Below are 20136 nucleotides of genomic sequence, written 5' to 3'. Positions count from 1 at the left end.
CTGAATTTATTTCATGCCAACTATTTAAAATATAGGGAAAGAAATCTGGCAAATTTAGCCTGTCAATACATTAAACGTTATTTATTGCTATGTTTATTAGGATAACCTGAAGTAAAGGAGGACCAGGATCCTGTGCCAATTTCCAGGGGTGGAAATGTGTTCGTCTGTTGCCGTAAAAATTACAAAAGTGCATCTTATAGATTAACACATTTTATTTGTCAAAAGCTTGGGTGGGCTGTAGCACCCCACTGCATCACATTCATGGACAGTAGCCTTAGTTGGCCAATTTCTGACATTGTAGATGCCCACAGTAATTGTGTGTTTTTTTTAATGGCAAGCAAATAACTATGTGCAAGAAAGGCAGTGAGAGAAGTTGCCACTCCTCTTAAAATTGAGACTTTAAATCTCAAACTCAAGTAGGCAAGTTTAAAATGAGTTTTGTGTTACTTTGCGGGGGGGGGGGGAGGGAATAATGGCTTTATTGCAAGAAAGCCTTAAAGAGCCCATTCCATCAAATTTAGATTTTTAAAACAAATGCTCCCTCTCCTCCTTCACCGAGAACAGTTGTCCCTTGGCGATGCCACAGGATTATATCCATGATTTATACAGATGGCATCACAAAGGTCCCAATCCCTTCTGCTTCCCACGTTGGAGCCGGCTCTCGTGAAACCCTCACTGCCCTGGCAAGGGCAAGACGGGTGTCATTTGCTCTTTCTCCCTTGGTCACAATACTACGCCTGGTACCGGGGCAACCAGGAGGGCGGGTGGTGCCTACACCAGCCGTGCCCATTGGGTCCCTCATTTCCCGGCAGCTTCGCCTCAGTCCCGGCGTCTTCCCTTCCCCTTCCTTATCCCCGCTCCAGCGCCGACATTTTATACCCCGACGGGAGAAGCGAGTCTGGGCTCGAAGGAGCCCTCGAAACAGGCAGCGTACATGGACGGCGTTGAACGCCCTCTCCTGCCCCCGATTGACGGGGCCGCAGCAGCAGCGGCTCCCGCCTCCGTCGTCCCCGCGGTCCCCGCTTGGAGACCCCGGTCAGCCAGAACAACGGCGCCACCACCGCCATCGCCTCCTGCCGGTGAGAAACTCTTTTCGCGCGTTGCCCGGGTAGGACGTGAAACAGCGAGGATTAACCGCAATGCGCAAGCGCAAAGAAAAGGAGCATGCGCATAGGATAGATGGTAGTGTCTGTAATAATTTCCATGCTACTTGAATACATATAGAAAACCTCACAGCTGGGCTTTATTTGTCTTTATTAGGACGAGCCAAAATGCCATAAAATTATGCAAGCGTTTAAATTGCCCAGACCTCTTTATCAAACTAGGCAGTGCGAAAAAAGTTGGTTGTAATAGGAACGAGAAAAGCCTCGTTTTGGGGCACCCAAAGGCTGACATGGTTTATTGTGTGCCCTGTGCCATGCTCAATTCTATCTGAGTTTTGAAGAGCTGAGAGGCTTGTCTGCTTTTGCTGCATTTTGGTCCTAATAAAATTGTAAAATAAAATTGACTCAATTGTGGAACTGTAAATTAGGCCCATTGGTGCTTACATGAAGTTTGTGTGGCCGAGATCATCCACATTCTTGTGATTCTGATCACCATGTATGGTTGTGAAAGCTGGACAGTTAAGAAAACTGAATTGGGAGGGGGGAGATTCATTTGAAATGTGCTTTGCTGATATCCTGGCTTACCAGAAAGATAAACATGTGGCTCCCAAATCAAATTAAGCCTAAAAATGTTGAAACAGGCTGTCCTTTGGTCACAGCAAGAGAAGACAGGAGTCCATGGAAAAGAGTAATGTTGGGAAAGAGGAAAACCAAATATGAGATGGACCTAAAAGAGCCCATGGGTTTGCGTCTGCAAGAGCTTGGCATAGTGGTTGAGGATAGGATACAGTATTTTGGAGAGGGCTTATTAATAGAGTTGCCATGCATCAGAGGAGACTTGATGGCATGGTGACAACAATGAAAATACAGCCAATTGACAATATATTGGGATGCATCTTCATTATTCCATTATCTTTGTTGTTCAACTGGACACATAATTCGCACACCTCCAGGTTGTGCCACTTAGCTCTGGAAAATCTTATATAAACCCTGGTAGGACTCTGGCCAGTATTTTTTCTTTCCTTCTGAACCAGCACAACAAACTTTTTGAAAAATAAAATTGATAAAGCAAGGGAGCAATGCAGAAGTTGGTTTGGGACAGAACATAATTTGTCATGCTGAGTCTTGCCAGGGAGAAGCTTTCACTGTACGTTCTGTGTAGTTGGAATGTTCTGTCGTAAGATAAGGAGAATTTGAAATATTTTGTTAAACTATTTGATCTGGGAATGGCCCGATTCCAGAGGCTAGATACAGTGTTGAAACTCTCACAATAAAACCAAAATACGAGAGCTAGTGTAGTTAAAACCTTGGATTTGGACTGGCAAAGCCAAGGTTTCAAACTTCCATTCCATCCTTTTGAAGCCCATTCTGCAACTTTAAGACTTCACTCCATTGTTTGTCTTGTGCCTGTTTTAGAATTGTGGTCTTCCAGGGAATTCCTGAGTCTGCCGCACCTAGATGCAGGTTGAGGGAAACGAGCAGTTTGAAGGTAGAAAATCAGCTGAGTTTGTAGAATTAAGATATGCTTCCCTTTTGTAGTGTCCTCTTGGAGACTGCAACTTGTATGGTTGATTTAAATAAAGTACCATGTTTCCCAGAAAATAAGACAGGGTCTTGTATTAATTTTTGCTCCAAAAAACGCATTAGGGCTTATTTTCAGGGGATGTTTTATTTTACAGTCATGTCATTTTTTGGTTGCTGCACAATGCTGAACAATGGTGGAGGGTGGGGTTTCACTTAACTAGGACTGATTTTGGGGGTAGGGCTTATTTCAGGATATTACGAGCATCTTGAAAAAACATACTAGGGCTTATTTTCAGGTTAGGTCTTATTTTTGGGGAAACAGGGTAGAAGGGGGGCTACAAGCAATTCGCATTATATGCACTTTAGGGATGAGCCCAGAACACCTATATACTACTTTTCTGGCACCTGGAAAGATTTTTGACATGGATATTCAAGGAGTGATTTACCATTGCAATTCCTCAGTGAGTTTCCATGGTCAACTGCAGTTTGAACTGATGATCTCTCCTATCATATTTCCCCCCAAATAAGACAGGGTCTTATATTATTTTTTGCTCCAAAAATGCAGTAGGGCTTATTTTCAGGGGATTTTTTTCTCATGTACAACAATCTACATTTATACAAATACAGTCATGTCATCTTCTGGTTGCTGCGCAGTGGTGGAGGGCGGAGTTTCACTTATATTATGAGCATCCTAAAAAAATCATACTAGGGTTTATTTTCAGGTTAGGGCTTATTTTCAGGGAAACAGGGTAGTCTGATACTCTATCCACTATACCAGTAGTCCCCAATCCTTTCAGCACCATGGACTGGTTTAGTGCACATGTGGGGTGGGGTGCATCTGTGCATGCATGCCGGGGGTGGTGCATGCAGGGAGGGGGAAAGAGATTTGTCTCTGCGGCCTGGTCCTGCCAAGGACATGGCCCAGTACTGGGCTGCAGACCAGGGGTTGGGGACCGCTGTACTATACCACACCGGCTCTCTTCTCCTGGATTATAAAATCCAATGGGCCTTCTCTGCAGAGAGATGAGATAAGCCATCTGATTCCAAACTACTATCTATTTGTTAGGGTGTACTAGGTCTTACATCCATTTAGACTGACAGTCCCCCCCCCCCCGTCAGATCTCTGAGAATGCACAGTCTGTGGTGAGGGGAATCAACATATGACACTTCCCCAAAAACGGTTTCCTCATGCAGGGCCAGTGTAAAGAACCAGCATAGGCATGCCCATTAAAAACAAAACAAAAATGTACTTTATACTGGCTGGGAAAGTTTTACAGCTCTCTTGAAACAAATTATTAATATATGACATCCCAGTTGTATATCATACCTTGTAAACAAAAGCATTGCTAAGAAAAATACCTTTAGTCAACCTTACATATTTTTATTAGAAGTTTATAACTTAATAACTTTAACTCTATAATATCTTTAATCCTATGACTGGTTCACAGTCAATATTAAGCACTTTTGAATCCAACTGATTCACAAGATTAGACCGCACCTCATAACGATGTTAGTCTGTTGCAACAAAGACAATTTATGGTCATCTGGTACCTTAAAGGTTAACAAATTTATTATGGTACTTATAGGTCAATTTCCCTCTCACTGTTACAGGAATTGTTATGAGTACGATTTTATGAATGATATAGCTGTCTTATATGAACGGACTCTTGAGATTTTGGTGAAGAAAGGAAAAGTTATTGCATATTGTCTCTTTAAACTAAATCAGAACAGATCCTGAATGTTGCTCTTAAAAGATTCTGAATCAGTTGGCTGATTCTAAAAGAAGGAGGAGGATGCAGAACAGGGAGTTTCGTGAATGGGCTAAACTGTAAGGTGGTTTTCTTAATTGAAAGATGCGCTAAATATGTGATATATTGATTTGACTAGCACTATTATTATCATTAACAATAAGCAACACATCACAGGTATATGTGAGCAGAAAAAGAACACAATGCGGAGAGAGACAGCCTTTGCTGCACATCTTGACCTAGACATCCCCCATAAGCACCGGGACATCTGGAACAGTTTGGGGGAAATAGGTTAACCATAACATTTGTTGTCTTTGTCTAGTTTTAAAAATAATAAGCTGTGTTTAGAATTTATAGCACTCACAGGTACTGTTTTTAGTAGGTAAAATAAAGTGGGACCCTTATGAAACAACAATGAAACATGATTTTGTCTTTATACCTGCAACAGATCCCGAAGCAGATTGGTAAGATGGCATTGATTTAACTAGTTTAAACATTTTGATAATGTTTGGAGGTTTTCTTAAAACTTTATTACCTTTGTTCTGTGATACGCTTTGCTAATGTGTATCTTGAAACATTGCAGTCTGAAATTCAAATACGGTGTCATCCATAATTAGAAAAGGAATGCTTGGTCATTCAGTTTTCAGCTAAGGAAGACAGAGTAACTTGCACTCTAAAATGTTTCGGCTGTTCACAAACTTTGAAAGAGTTTCCATCACTAGGCTCTTTATCCTCTTTTTGTTTGCTCTGCTAAGTGCTGTTCTCCCTAGATTAGGGTTACCACTTCTCGGGACACTGGCTAAAGTCTCAGAGAACTGCTGTTCTTCTCTGGATCTCCAGTGAGAAGATAAATCTCAGAGTAAGCAACGTTGGTGGAACAGAAAGCTTGATTTTGGGAAGTGTAAAGTCTGGGCATTCATCTCCATTAATTCCCAGCTGATACTGAAGTTTACTGACTCAGCACAAAGATGTTTGTATTGACACAATGGAGCTTAGTGTGTGCACTGTTGACTCTCTGTAGTCCTGTCTCCTTAGTTCTGGCTTTTTGCCATAGTTATGTTAAACCCATTCTGCCATCTGAAGCAAGGCAGGGAATGGAGCAACAACATCACAATTCATGGTGCTTCTGGGCACACAAGCCCTGGCAGCAGCAGAAAGGAATAGGTTTTGAAAGGCTGAGAAATACAAATTCAGATAAATAATCGATATTATAGTTGCACATAGTGTACTTAAAAGCAGCAGCAGCAGAATCAACCAAGTTTTTTTACTATATGTTGCGAGTATTAGTGTCATTATAAACCTCACCTTGATTGCCTGATCTGGTGTTGTAGCAGGAGTTTTTCTCGCCCTCCGTAATTTAGAAATTGATTTGCTTTGTTTTCATCTTTGGGAGCTTACCGTGGCTTTGTTTGAATGTCTGATTCCTCAGATACAAAAGTCCATCTGAATCCTGGCCCCAGAACAGTAACGCAATTTTAGCTTTTTAAGGATGGGTAATTTGTAACATATAGCATGGACCTGAGAAATAACTCTGAGCTGAAATAATTTAAAGGTGATTGATTTATGTGCTTGTGTTGTTGACTCTGCTGCTTCTTCCAGTGCCAGAGCAGGGAAAGGTTATGTCATTCCCTTTCAAGTTGATGAACCCACTGCAAAGAATATCTACAAAGATGAATACTGTTGGAAACCTTATTCTAAAGCAGAACCCATAAGAAGTGGTTCTGCATCAGGTATAAGGAGAAACAATCCCCAGCCTGGAGAAGTAAGTATGGAACATAGTGGGTTATAATTTGTATTTCCATATATTTCATAGACAATTCATATTTAAATTTTGTCTTGCCTATTGCAATTTGGCTTCTAAACTGCTTTTGGGGGAAAACACACACAATGTTAATTGTGTAGCACCAGCTAAAAATCAGTGCCCTTTTCACTTACAAGTAAGAGCAGCTGAGCCAAATCTAGATCGGGTGATGTTCATGCCATCAAGTCACTTCTGACTTGTGGCAACTCAATGGGTAAAATCTTCCTGCATAGCTATGTGGGCTAACTCAACGTTATGCCTCCAGTAGCTACAATAGCACCAAGATGGAAGTGCTATTCAATGGACCTCCTTGTGACATTACTGGATTTTAGCCAATGTAAAATGCATGAAATTAGGGTTAAAAACTGAAAGCATGTAAATAATAATTTATGGGAAGAGTCAAAGTTGGGTAAGTAGAGAAGTGTTTATATTTTTAGCCTTTTTAGAAACAGGGAAAATAGACTGCTAAACAAAAGTGAATATTCAAGTTGGAGACCTGTTTCTTGGTTATCATCTACATTTGCATGTCTGTTCTTTTTTTCTCTCTGTGATTGTGTTGTTAGCGTTTCCTGATTTGGCAGATGCCTCGAGAGGAAACACTACTGCCTACAGATAGTCTTGCACCTTGGACAAAAACTGTTACTAAACAAGAGATTGATGAAGTATTAAAAAAGCAATATAAAACAGCATATGCCAGAGATTATTTAGGAGTACAACCTGGTAAGGACTTTAGTTTCTTCTCCATCTACCATCTTTGTAATACAGTACTTAAGAGTTCACAACAAGGAGGTCTGCAAGGAAGAATAGGAGTGTTGTGCAGAATTATTGGAATAGTAAGCAAAGAATATGCATTCTCATTTCCTAACTAGTCAGATTAGGATGAGCACAAGGCAAATTGTGATCCACTAGTAAATTGTTGGGTCCAGAGATGGGCTCTCACTCAGAGGTAGTGGATCAGCTTTCCTGCCCCACCTCCAATTTGCTGTCTCTGAGTGGGCACCCACCAGAGGAAGCAGAGCTTTGAAGTGTTAAACACCTGTTTGTCCAATAAACAAACTGGCACAAATTGCCCATCTCTAATTGGATCAGTTGAGCCCTGGGTGAACTTTCGCTGGGTACAAACGTTTCCGAAAGTTTGTACACTTCATGGCACTTCTAATTAAGTGTTACCCAATCGCTGACATAGCAGTTTTGATTTCCCGTTTTACAGTAGAAAGAGCAGTGAGGTTCCTCTTACAGTTTCTGAAATCGGACAGCTAACAATAATAAAACCACAAGTGGAGCATGTTAGAAAGACAGGGCTGTGAGCTTAGTTTTCATAGTTGGGGGGGGAGTTTTCTCTGCCCTACTTTTTGCACCTGACTCAGACTGGTGGATCCAGAGATTCAGGTAAAAAAATGGCAAATTTGAAATGTCCATCATCCTGAAAAGGCCAGTCCAGACCAGAGGGGAACTTTGCAAACAGAAGTAGAGATGGCTTAAGCAGTCAAGCATGTATGACTAATGGCTATCACAGCTTTGAATGTTGCCAATCTGTTTGCTTTTGTTTTTGGCTCATTGGGAGAAAACAAGAGACTTTGGTTGCATGTTGACTTTGCAAATAGGTGGACATTGTATCTTCAGAGGGATTAACATGCTATCCTCTCCAGTTGTGAAGCTGCCTAGGCCTATGAATTTGATCATCCTAAGGACCAAACAAGATGTAACTGCCTGTCCCAAGTCCATTATGAGATCTGCTTCTTCCTCTTTCTTAAAAAATTGGTTCAAAGCGAACTCAGAGGGCTCGTTTAGTTTTGGAACTGTAGTACTAGGAGGGGAATTAGCTCATCCGTTTATATTAATTTTCTGAGTTAAATGACACACACAAAGTTATTAACCATAGCTTGGAAAGTTACTCCTTTGGACCACAACTTACAGAACCCTCCAGCCAGCATGTCATGCAATGCCATGTTGGCCAGAAGATTCAGGGAACTGTCATCCAAAAAAAAAAAAATTACTTTTCCAATATTGTGTTCAGGGCTACAAACTCTGCTGGGTAATTCTGGGGGTTGTAATCTAGAACAGCGGTCCCCAACCTTGGGCCTCCAGATGTTCTTGGACTACAACTTCCAGAAGCTTTCACCACCACCTCTGCTGGCCAGGATTTCTGGGAGTTGAAGTCCAAGAACATCTGGAGGCCCAAGGTTGGGGACCACTGGTCTAGAAGTCAGCTTTTCCCAATTGCTGACTCAGTGTCACTGGTCATGTTGGCTGGATAATTCTGGGATTGTTGTCCAAAATGTAACTTTTCAGAGTTCTGTATTTACAATGAGGTGTGGGAGGCATGTGTACCTGTCCTTACTTCCCTCTCGTCAGCTTTGGGTGGGTCATTTCAAACAGATAAAGGGTAACCCCAAGTCTCAATGTTGTAGCCTTGATCCAAACCCCACCACTAACACACACAAATGCTTTTAACAAAAGAAAAATGCATAAGGTGGAGAAGTCAGTTTTCTACTTTTTAAAAAATTCATATTTAGCTGCAACTCAGGTAGTTTCTGTTCAGACCAGTAAGCATTCTTGAAGTAGTTGTTGTGGGTTTTTCGGGCTCTTTGGCCATGTTCTGAAGGTTGTTCTTCCTGATGTTTTGCCAGTTTCTGTGGCCGGCATCTTCTGAAGATGCCAGCCACAGAGACTGGCGAAACGTCAGGAAGAACAACCTCCAGAACACGGCCAAAGAGCCTGAAAAACCCACAACAACCATTAGATCCCGGCGGTGAAAGCCTTCGCAAATACATTCTTGAAGTACTTTGGTACAAATAGTTAAACCAGTTTGTATTCAGTGCACGCAAGTAATGTTAGCGTTTATTTCCAGTACCCTTATAAAGAAATCTAAGTGTACAAGTAGGTACATTACTGATCATTTCCATACATGGTGTCTAATTGCATAATAACAAATTATGAGCCAGGTTGTGTGGTAAGGAAATAGCTGAATTTGTAGATTCAACATACCAAGTTGACTTTTTAAAGATGCTGCTGATCTCAGGGGTCTCATCTCACACTTTTCAGCCAACTCATTCACATGTCATTCATCTTTCTGACATGACCTTAACAGGATGACATATCCTTAAGCAATGTGCCAGGAAGATTCTTCTTTCCTGTCGGTGAATGGCCTGCTGTAAGAGAGTGTGAGACCAACAGTACAATTTTATGCCTTTCTATTTAATTCTATACAATTCAATGCTATTCATGATCAATGTACTGTAATGAGGCTTACGCTTCATGTGCATGTACAGAATTCCAGGTTAAATGGCTGACAGCCATTTGTTTTTCACATTCTTCTTCCTCTTCTTTACATACAAAGAAAATAACTTATTATATCCTTATATGTATTGTGTCCTTGCTGTTTAACCTTTCCAGGTGATCCAAGAGATGTCGTCGTTGCTGCTCCAGATTGGAAGGCATTGGTCCCGAGGCCTCCTGATACTGAATTCAGACGCCATTACCAGCCCCAAGTCTATGACCCTGACTTGAGGGACTTCACTTGGAAATATGGGTGTAATGCAAAGCGGCACATTCCAGTGAAAGGCACTGGTGAGAATGGCTTTGGGTGCTGTGGCTACTATCATAGTACAGAAGCAGTTTTTCTTCCAAAATCCAGCTAGCAGGGTTTGGCTTTTTAGCCTCTGTTTCACACTTTGGATTAGTAATAATAATACATTCCACACTGGACAACACCAAACCTTTCCTGGCAGTATAAATGGCTGCCCATTCAATTCAGCGTTGATTTCAAAGTTCTAATGATTACATACAAAGCCCTAAACGGTTTAGGACCTCAATACTTGGCAGAACGCCTCCTTCCACCTAGATCTACTCTTATCACCTGATCTAGTCAGGAGGGGTGACTGAGGAGCCTAACGCCGAGGGAGGCCTGGAAAGAAAAAACAAGACTCCGGGCCTTCTCGGCAGTGGCTCCCAGGCTCTGGAATACGCTCCCCCTCTCCAAGATTCATCTGGCCCCCTCGCTGGGCACTTTCAAAAACCAACTCAAGACCTGGTTATACAGACAGGCCTCCCCTCCAGACACTACGTAATTTTCTCTCTCTATCTTTATCTATTCTGTTTTGTGTTAATGTTGGAAACTGTTATTTTATATTAATTGTTTTTATTACATGTTTTGTGAGCCAACCAGAGTAGACTATGTCTAAATGGGCGGCATATAAGCTCAATAAATAAATAAATAAATTTATAAATCTATAAATCTAGAAGTATGCCTTCTCAGCCACACTAGACGCTTTTCCAAGTTCTGCATACAGAGCATGTTACCATAGTCTCTCAAGACCAAAGGATGCCTAATCTAATCTAAAATCTAGGTTAAATAGACAGGTGAGGCGGGTTCTCTGTTGTACTTCCTTTGCTCTCCACATTTGAAGATGGACTTTCTGAAGAAAAGGGCTTCTTTCATGCATGGTTCTCAACACAGTTCACAACTTTGAACCCTGTAACCTTTGTAAATCATAAGACAAGCTCCACACATGGAGGAAGCTCTCCTTATCAGAAGACCACCTTCCACGTGAGGAGAATGATAGAAATGTAAAAGGATGGAATAGGGGCACCACAATTTACACTGGTAATGCCAGAATAGGGCTACTGCCATAGACATTTTAGCCATGAAACCTGCCAATTTTGAGTGCCATCAGAAGAAACAATATTTTGAGAAAAGAGCTCTTGTAATTATTTAAAAATCCCATCAAACTCACAACTGTGTAATGTGGCAACTAAAAGGCTGAATTAGCCTGAGGCTCTCTAGTCCTCTGCCATAGGGATCCCTGGCTGCCACTGCTGCCTCTTCTCCTCCATCTGTCTATCATAAGAACTTCTGGCATCAATTGCTATAGCCGTGCCCTCAGGACATGTTTAGCTGCGGTGCAGTGATGCTTAGGGTTGCTGAGTGATTATTCTGCAGTGTGTGCCATCCATCTTGGGAGTCAAGGTAGATAATTCAAATGGCATAGAGAGCATGTTCATACTCCAGTGCCATGAACCAAATAAAAACGTGGATGTATAGGCAGGCCTTCCCTTCCAGTTAATTCCTGTCCTCTTTCCTTTTTTTTTTCCTCTTTATTTGATTTATTTTGTATTATTCCCATTGCAAAATCGTTTAATTAATTAATTGTTATAAATTTTTCTTGAACTTGTTATGTTTTATGTTGTAAGCCGCCTAGAGTGGTCGAAATGACTAGATAGGCGGGGTATAAATACAATTAATAATAATAATAATAATAATAATAATAATAATAATAATAATAATAATAATAATAATAATAATAATAATAATAATAATAATAATAATAATAATAATAATAATAATAATAATAATAAATAACCTTTGAGCTTTTTGTATGCCAGATAAAGCCTATGTTTACTTCTTGATGACAAATCCCACACAGAACAGGCTAATTTGCAAGCTGTGGGAGGTGAGAAAAACATGAATTATGACAATCAGGAGTCTTTCAACATTTTAAAGGAACTTCTTATGGTATGCTACTTTTATCATCTAGTTCATAAATGACCTGGAGACAGGGCTAAGCAGCGAGGTGGCCACATTTGCAGATTACACAAAACCTTTCCTGGTGGTGAAGACAAGAAAGGATTGTGAAGAGCTCCAGAAGGATCTCTCCAAACTGAGAGAATGGGTGGCAAAATGGCAAATGCATTTCAATAGAAGAAAATGTAAAGTACATTGGGGCAAAAAAATCAAAACTTTATTTATCAGCTGATGGGTTCTGAGCTGTCCATGACGGATCAGGAAACAGATCTTTGTGTGCTGGTGGACACCTTGATGAAAGTGTTAACCCAGTGTGTAGCATAAGTGAAAATGGCCTATTCTATGCTAGGTATCCTTAGAAAGGGGATTAAAAATAAAACAGCCAACATTATAATGCCATTGTACAAAACGCTGCGAAAGCCACACCTGGAATATTGCATACAGTTCTGGTTGCCGCACTTCAAAAAAGACATAGCAGAACTGGAAAATGTGCAGAAGAGTGCAGCTAAAATGATGACTGGGCTCGGGCACCTCCCTTAAGAGGAAAGGCTACAGCATTTGGGGCTCTTTAGTGTAGAGAAAAAGCACCTGGTGGGGGACATGATTATGACATATAAAATTATGCTGGGGATGGATAAAGTGGATAGAGGGAAGTTCTTTTCCCTCTCATGCAATACTAGAACCAGGGGACATTCACACCAATGTAGTGTTGGGAGAGTGAGAAGAGACAAAAAAAATTTCTTTACCCACCGTGTTGTTATACTGTGGAACTCCTTGCCATAGGATATGGTGATGGCATCTGGCCTAGATGCCTTTGAAAGGGCATTGGACAGATTTCTAGAGAAAAAGTCCATCACAGGTTATAAACCATGATGGGGATGTATAATCTCCAGGCTTAAAATGAAGGTACCTCCAAATACCAGATGCAGGGGAGGGGTATCAGGAGACAGGTATCTAATTGTCTTGTGTGCTGCCAAAGGCATTTGGTGGGGCCACTGTGAGATACAGGAAGCTGGACTAGATGGGTCCTTGGCCTGACCAAGCAGGGCTTTTTAAAAATGTTCTTAGGTAGTTAAAAGCTTAAGTTTCCCAATAACTGCATTGGTACAGGAGTGGCAATTGCACGAAGCAAGGTAGCAATGTCAACTGTGGGTCCACTGATGAGGGTAGGTGGATAACATGTTCTATCTCTGCAGGCACCACTTTGAGGACTTGTGAGCCAGACCACTGCAAGGGAAGAATATAAGTGGCACAGGGCAAAGAAAAGAAAGACAACCAATGACTTGTGCTTGACTTCATTATGTCTCATTTTCACATGTCTTTTACTGGCTTGCCTTCACAGTTCCTACAGTGACACTGGCTCAAATCTGGAATCACGAACGCACTAAACAGATGTCCACGTACCAAAGAGATTTTGGGAAAGATTATCAAGAAATCATATCAGTTTTGAATTGTCTAGACCCAGATGAAATTAAAGCATATGTGGACAAATCTCCACAGCCAGGTAGGTTGAGGGTTGGGAAAGAAAACCAACAAACAAGAAAGATTGTAGGACAACATAAGTTGAATATTTTTCATTATATCTCTGAATATTTTTCTGAGTCCTAGGCAATTTGAAAAATACAAGTGGGGTTCTGGAGCAAAACTTTACAGTGTAACCAAAGATCGGCAATGTTTTCTACTTTATTATTATTATTACTTTAAAATGTATACTGTATTTTCAGCCACTGGAGGGAAGGGGGATTTTTCAATTTAAATTTTTTTAAAACATTAAACTCATTTTTTCACATAACAAAAAGCCACTCGAGCAATACATAACTCTGTTGTTTAGTCATGAAGCCGTGTCAGAGTCTTCGTGATCCCATGGACCAGAGCACACCAGGCCCTCCTGTCTTCCACTGCCTCCCGGAGTTTGGTCAAATTCATGTTGGTCACTTCGATTACACTGTCCAACCATCTCGTCCTCTGTCATCCCCTTCTCCTTTTGCCCTCACACTTTCCCAACATCAGGGTCTTTTCCAGGGAGTCTTCTCTTCTCAAGAGATGGCCAAAGTACTGGAGCCTCAGCTTCAGGATCTGTCCTTCCAGTGAGCACTCAGGGTTGATTTCCTTCAGAATGGATAGGTTTGTTCTCTTTGCAGTCCAGGGGACTCTCAAGAGTCTCCTCCAGCACCACAATTCAAAAGCATCAATTCTTTGATGGTCAGCCTTCTTTATGGTCCAGCTCTTACTTCCATACATCGCCACTAGAAAAACCATAGCTTTGACTATGCAGATCTTTGTTGGCAAGGTGCTGTCTCTGCTTTTTAAGAAGCTGTCTAGGTTTGTCATCGCTTTCCTCCCAAAAAGCAGGCGTCTTTTAATTTGGTGGCTGCTGTCACCATCTGCAGATCATGTAGCCCAAGAAAGTAAAATCTGTCTCCATATCTTCCCCTTCTATTTGCCAGGAGGTGATGGGTCTAGTGGCCATGTCAGTCCAGAGGGAACTGCAGAGGCACAAGCAAACATTGCTGTATTGTTGAAAACAACCTTGTTGGCCTCAGTAGAACTAGAAAAAGGCCTCTCCAGACAACCAGAGTTCACTCTACTCCTTTTTAAAATCTGCGTCTTTTCCGCCATCGTTATTTTCCAAGATAGCCCATTCTGTTTCCTTCTCTGTCCTCCCACCCCTCACCCCAATAAGCAGCAGCATGTGGTTGCTGAATATAGTCTTCATTCACTGGGAAAGCTGTTTTGTAGCTCCCTCCACCCAAGATCTATCTTTTAAACCCTGCAAACCTTGGGTTTCTTATGTGTCTACTTGTACCTTTCTCTTGTGCATGGGTAGTACTCCAAATGATGGTGTAATTGCTGCTCTGGATTGGATGAAGTTGGTCTCAAGGCCTCTTGAAACTGAGTTTGGACATCATTACTAACCCCAGGTTCATGCCCCCTACTTAAGGGACTTTAATTAGCCACATAAGTGCCAGCAGTATTGGGTGAAGATGGGAAATACAGACAATGTGTGATATGTGTTTCCAACTGGTATTAAAGTTAATGAACAGGAGGGCACTGGGTAACAAATGTGTGAACTGATGAGTGCTGGCTAGTGAGAGTTAATGAGTGAGAGCAAGTGAATGACCAACTGTGGATAGCAAGAGCTGGCTGGTTAAAATGAGTGAATGAACACATACTGGCTAATAAGTGTGAGAGAATAGGAGGAGGCAGATTGGCCAAGAGGGAGTGAATGAGTGAGGATTAGCTAGTGAAAGTGAGAGAATAGATGGACACTGGTTGCTGAAAGAGTGGGTTGAGTGTTGGCTAGCAATAATGATTGAGCAGATGGTGAGAGCTGTCAAAAGAGTGAATGAATGGGAAGGTACCTTTATGTGTCTTTTCCTCCACTCTCCTTTAAAAGTCGCTTAATTCTTTCTTTCTTCAACGCTCAGCATTCTGTGACATAAACTGTTCTCTGACTCACGACTAGACTGTTTACCGAACTTCCCCCTCTAAAGGTATTTCTAGAAACCCTCTTGAGTGGCTGTTGGTTATCTTCCCCTTGAGTGGCTGTTGCTGTTTTGATAGATAAGTGGTAGCATTCAGAGATTTTAATCAGAAAAAGAATGTGAGGTGATCATTGGAATGATGTCCTAGTTGTTCCCATCCAGGTGGCTGACTAGGTCCAGATCTTCTTTGCAACAAAACCACACCAGGCATCCCATTACCTCCTGTTGAGTTTGATACAGTAGCTGAATTGTCTTTGCTTTTTGGTGACTGTGTGCAGAACTACTGAGGTAGCCTCTCTCCGACCCCTTTTGTAAAAATGCTTGTTATTCTTGTAGATTCTTTTTCTTAGACATTGCAAGGTTCTGTTTTTCTTCTCTGTTCCACGTTGGTTGTGATTGTCTCTTCTCTCTCTTTTAATAAAACTGACTCTGTGCCTTTAATGGTTGCATGGTAGAAATTCAGCAGGCTGCATTTCCCCCCAGCATGGCAAACTGCACCTTTTGAATGTCTACATGTCATGCAACTGCAGGGGTGGACAACCTGAGAATTTCCAGATGTTGCTTGATTACAATTCCCATCCTCCCCGACCATTAGCCATGCTGGCTGGGGCTGATGGAAGCTGGCGTCCAGCAAGATTCAGAGTGGAGCTACAGGTTCTCCATCCCTGGGCTAAGGCATAAAGTCTCTATCAAGGAGGGAAATGTTGCAATCCTATGTTTTGTTTTCCAGGTGTTTGTCATAAGAGGCCCACAAGGATTTTCCCGGAAAAATGTAGGTAGTGATCAGTGCTGATGAAATCGTGTTCACGGTTGTTGCCTCCTGCCCTGCTCCTTTTACTAAACAGGACCTGGGGAATAACAAGGCATGATGAATTTGTGGACGCTAAGGGTGCTGGCAGATAAGCAGCAGCAATAGCAAAAATGACAGCAGCAAGGCCAAGAGGCTCCAGAGAGTGGAGATAAGGTCCCTTTTGTGACATGGGCTTTCACACATAGCATTGCCACACAGTCGTTCTGTGGCATGGGCATTGACATGGGATTGTTCTTGTTAGAAGCTTTGAGTGGCTATTATGGAGGCTCGAAAGTTTTATAAAACAGCTGTAACGAAGAATGGGATGAACAAGATGTGCCCATGCAACACGCAGATTTTGAAAAACAGAAATAGCTGCTGCTAAGGAGAATGATGAGCTTTGGTGTTAGAACAGGTGAAAATTATAGGGAGGGAACTTTTAAGACCTTCCTTCCCTCCTGTGATTTTGTTTAATATTAACACTGATCCTCTGAAACCAGTGGAAGCTAGTGGCTCTGATGTCAGTGGAGTCATCAGTCAGCTCTTGTTTTTAATCCAGATTATTACACAAACTGTCCAGGATGCTGAGCTTTGTCTCCAAGATAGATTCAGCATCTTGGAAAGTTCCTTTAAAGTTCAGACCAGGAGCAGATTTATCAGCCAACTGACATCAGAGTCTCCAGTCTCTGCAGTCTGGATCTACTGAGATTCAGAGGTAAATTCTCATTGATGCCAGTAGCAGCTGTAGAGGAGTGATTATGTGTGAGCAGCACAGTGGGGAGGAAAGAGTTAAAACTTCTCCTGGATCCTGGTCATAGCAACTTCATCTCAGCTATTTTCAATGTATTATTAAATTAATAATCCTGTTGTGTAACTATACCTATGTAACACAAAGTTGTGCAAGCAGCTGCAAAATTCCCTCTCAGTCTGAAATTATATCCAGCAATCAATTCTACAGGAATGGTTGGGCATCTACTCTGTTCCCCCAAAAATAAGACCTAACCTGAAAATAAGCCCTAGTATGATTTTTCAGAATGCTCATAATATAAGGTAAAGGTTCCCCTTGACATTTTTAGTCTAGTCATGTTTCCGACTCTAGGGGGTGGTGCTCATCCCACTTTTCAAGCCGTAGAGCCAGCGCTTGTCCGAAGGCAAGTTTCCGCTGTCACATGGACAGCGTGACTAGGGAACGCTGTTTTACCTTCCCACCAAGATGGTACCTATTTATCTACTCACATTTACATGCTTTCGAACTGCTAGGTTGGCAAGGAGCTGGGACAAAGTGACGGGAGCTCACTCCGTCACATGGATTTGATCTTACGACTGCTGGTCTTCTGACCCTGCAGCACAGGCTTCTGCGGTTTAGCCCACAGCGCCACCACGTCCCTGCATAATGTAAGCCCTACCCCAAAAATACTACACTGTTGCTCAGTGTAGTAAGTTGCTCTAGAGTAGGTTCATTTGAATCAATGGAGAAGTTGACTTACTGAAACCCCACCCTCCATTGTGCAGCATTGTGCAGCAACCAGAATATGACATGACTGTAAAATAAAACATCCCCTGAAAATAAGCCCTAATGCGTTTTTGGAGCAAAAATTAATATAAGACCCTGTCTTATTTTGGGGAAAACATGGTAATTTCACAGTTAATTGCACAGTCAGGCTTACCATGCAGACTACTTGTGTGTAACTCTCTTGCACTTCTGCAGATATAATTTTATGCTACACCACGTGCAGTAGGACTGCAGCCTGTTTATTACAATTTAAAACCAACGAGCACCCATGTTTTAGTATGGCCCTTTCACAATCCATCCATTTCCTGTTCAAATGTGAGATATAGGAGTTACCAGTACTTTCCTCTGTATATTCAAGCTTAGTAATATTCTCCTTTCATTTGTCTGTGCAGAAAAAGAAATTCTTCAGAACTTCCTTGAGAAGGTCTATTGGAAAAAGACATTACAGAGGCCTCCTTCTGCAAAGAAGCTGGAAGAAAATCCAGTCAAATGCATCTGAAATCTCTAAGAACATTCAGCCATATCCAGCATGGTTGAATCACAGCTGACCACTGTCATAACTTCCCTTTACAGCAAACCATTTGAAGAGACACAAGAGTTACTTTAGGCTTCCTTTGAAATTATAACATCTATAGTAGTACCACTATCTTACTGATGTTTAAATTCATTCTTATTGTGAAAGATGCTGTGTGTCTGATAAAACCAAATAATTTTCCTTCACTTAGTTCTGCTTTCTCTGAAGATGTGATTTCTCCACCTTATAATGATTTCCTTGTTATAATGCTGTCACAATTTTAAATAAAATGATAAAAAGGCTACAGTTATTGAAAGAAGAAAAGAACATTCATTGTACCTTTAATTTTGCTCTCTTGCAGAATTAAATTAGTTTCTGGATCTCAGATATTTTAATTGAGGTTGTGACTCTATTAAACAAAATGATTAATCATATGAGTTTTCATTAATTAACTAGTTAATCCACTCTGTGTAGGTAAAATAATTTTGAATGTAAAAATGCATTTTATAAAAAAATCTGATACTGGACATAATCTTAAAAAATATCCAGTAACAGATTCTAAGGTTTCAAAAAAGTGACATTATCATTTTCATAATTTAACTCTTCTAAAGCATCTAAAATGCTGTAAGCAATGGGAATCTAAAGATACAATGACAAAGGGAAAAGAAAGTGGAGAGGAAGAGAAAAGCAAGCACTAGAGATGAAAATCTCCTCTGGCCGATAGGGTTAGATAGACTGGTCTTCTTAGAAGAAGGGATGCAACTCTTAGTAGCAAAGACCAGCATGTACTCTTAGGCGGGATATAAATAAAATAAAATAAAATAAAATAAAATAAATAAATAGATGCCTACAAGTGGCAACCTGAACTAGTACTCATTGCCTGAAATCCTATTGCTCAGTGTAGTAAGTTGCTCTAGAGTAGGTTCATTTGAATCAACGGAAAAGTTGACTTACTAAATCCTCATTTATTTGACCTACTCTAATATGACTTACTGATGAACAACAGGATTTCAGCCATAATATGAGAGCTCTGCTTTATCACATCACATCACATCTCATCAAGAGTAGGAGAGAGTTTACTAAATCTTCTCAGTGTGACCAAATAGCTCTTGTTGGGGTATAGAAAAAGAAATGGCTCAAGATTTTTCACTTCTTAGCAATCTCCCCAATGGAATATATTGGCCAAAATCCTGTCTCAATCTTATCTCACCAAAAAGAAAATAGGATAATTAATTTGTCCCTGTTTGAATTCCTCATGTGCCAGTTGGCTGGCTTGGCATGCAACTAAGAATCCAAGCAGAGATTCATTAATTGACAGCAATTAGCTGTTGCAAGTTACACTACTTACTTTCTGCTAGCATACATATGGAACAGGATTTTAGCCATTAACTGTCAAGAGAAGTATCTGTGTATTCACACCATCCTTTGAAGACACTGTAACAGTTTTCCTTTCTCTGCTGCTGTTGCTACTGGTCAGCAGCAGAGATATGGAAGCAAGGATGAGGACTCGCAACTTGCTGTTGAGTCCGACTTAAGTAACATTAACGACTCAACTTGGTGTTTTTTTTAAAAGACTCAGACTAGACTCACGACTTGGACCCATTTTTCTGAGTCATGTTTTCAAGTCTCTAGGCCATGCAATCTCCCTCTCTGTTCTTCCTTGGTGATCAATAAACACAATTTGTGGGGGAAGGTGCTAGGGAGGACATAGAGAGAGATGGACTCCCATGGTCTCCCTCTCTGCTCCAGAGCCCTTCCTAGCTCTTGAGCAAGGGCCCCACGCCTGGATACATGCACACTGCCACAGGTTAGGAAGCCTCTACAGCACCTGTGGAGGGAGACAAAAGACCAAAATGGCATCTGCTGTTGTCAGCGCTACCACTAGTGTTGGTTCCTGCCTGGCCACAGAGGGGAGCAGCAATGGGGCCAGCATGGAGGAGGACTTGGACGGTAAGGCGAGGTGGATGGTGATGTTGCCACTGGAATGGCCAGGGAGAAAGCGGGTGCAGCAGCAGCAGGGGACCTTACTTGGGGGGGGGGTTGGGGACAACTCCCAGAATTCCACAGGTAGGGACTTGTGACTCAGACTTGAGGCTTGAGACTTGGGCCCAAAGATTCAGACTTGGACCTAAAG

At 41.5% G+C, this 20136-nt stretch overlaps 1 protein-coding gene across 3 annotated transcripts; it reads left to right on the top strand.

The window, feature by feature from the left end:
* The first annotated feature begins 769 nt into the window (after positions 1-769).
* Positions 770-18436, top strand: TEX26 (testis expressed 26). Of its 3 annotated transcripts, XM_072993755.2 has the most exons (8): positions 772-1079; positions 4755-4839; positions 5975-6137; positions 6740-6896; positions 9573-9746; positions 13043-13204; positions 15916-15957; positions 17881-18436. In XM_072993755.2, coding segments are annotated over exons 1-8 (930 nt in total). In that variant the 5' UTR covers positions 772-934; the 3' UTR covers positions 17883-18436. The 3 variants fall into 3 exon arrangements, with proteins under 3 accessions (XP_072849855.2, XP_072849854.2, XP_072849856.2); XM_072993754.2 differs by lacking the exon at positions 15916-15957 and having other exon boundaries at positions 770-1079; positions 4758-4839; XM_072993753.2 differs by lacking the exon at positions 15916-15957 and having other exon boundaries at positions 770-1079.
* The last annotated feature ends 1700 nt before the right edge of the window (positions 18437-20136 follow it).

This window comes from Pogona vitticeps, chromosome 3, assembly GCF_051106095.1.
Source record: "Pogona vitticeps strain Pit_001003342236 chromosome 3, PviZW2.1, whole genome shotgun sequence".
Classification (NCBI taxonomy): Eukaryota; Metazoa; Chordata; class Lepidosauria; order Squamata; family Agamidae; genus Pogona; species Pogona vitticeps.
Note: the sequence above shows the minus strand (reverse complement) of the source record. Positions and strands in the feature narration are given on the sequence as shown.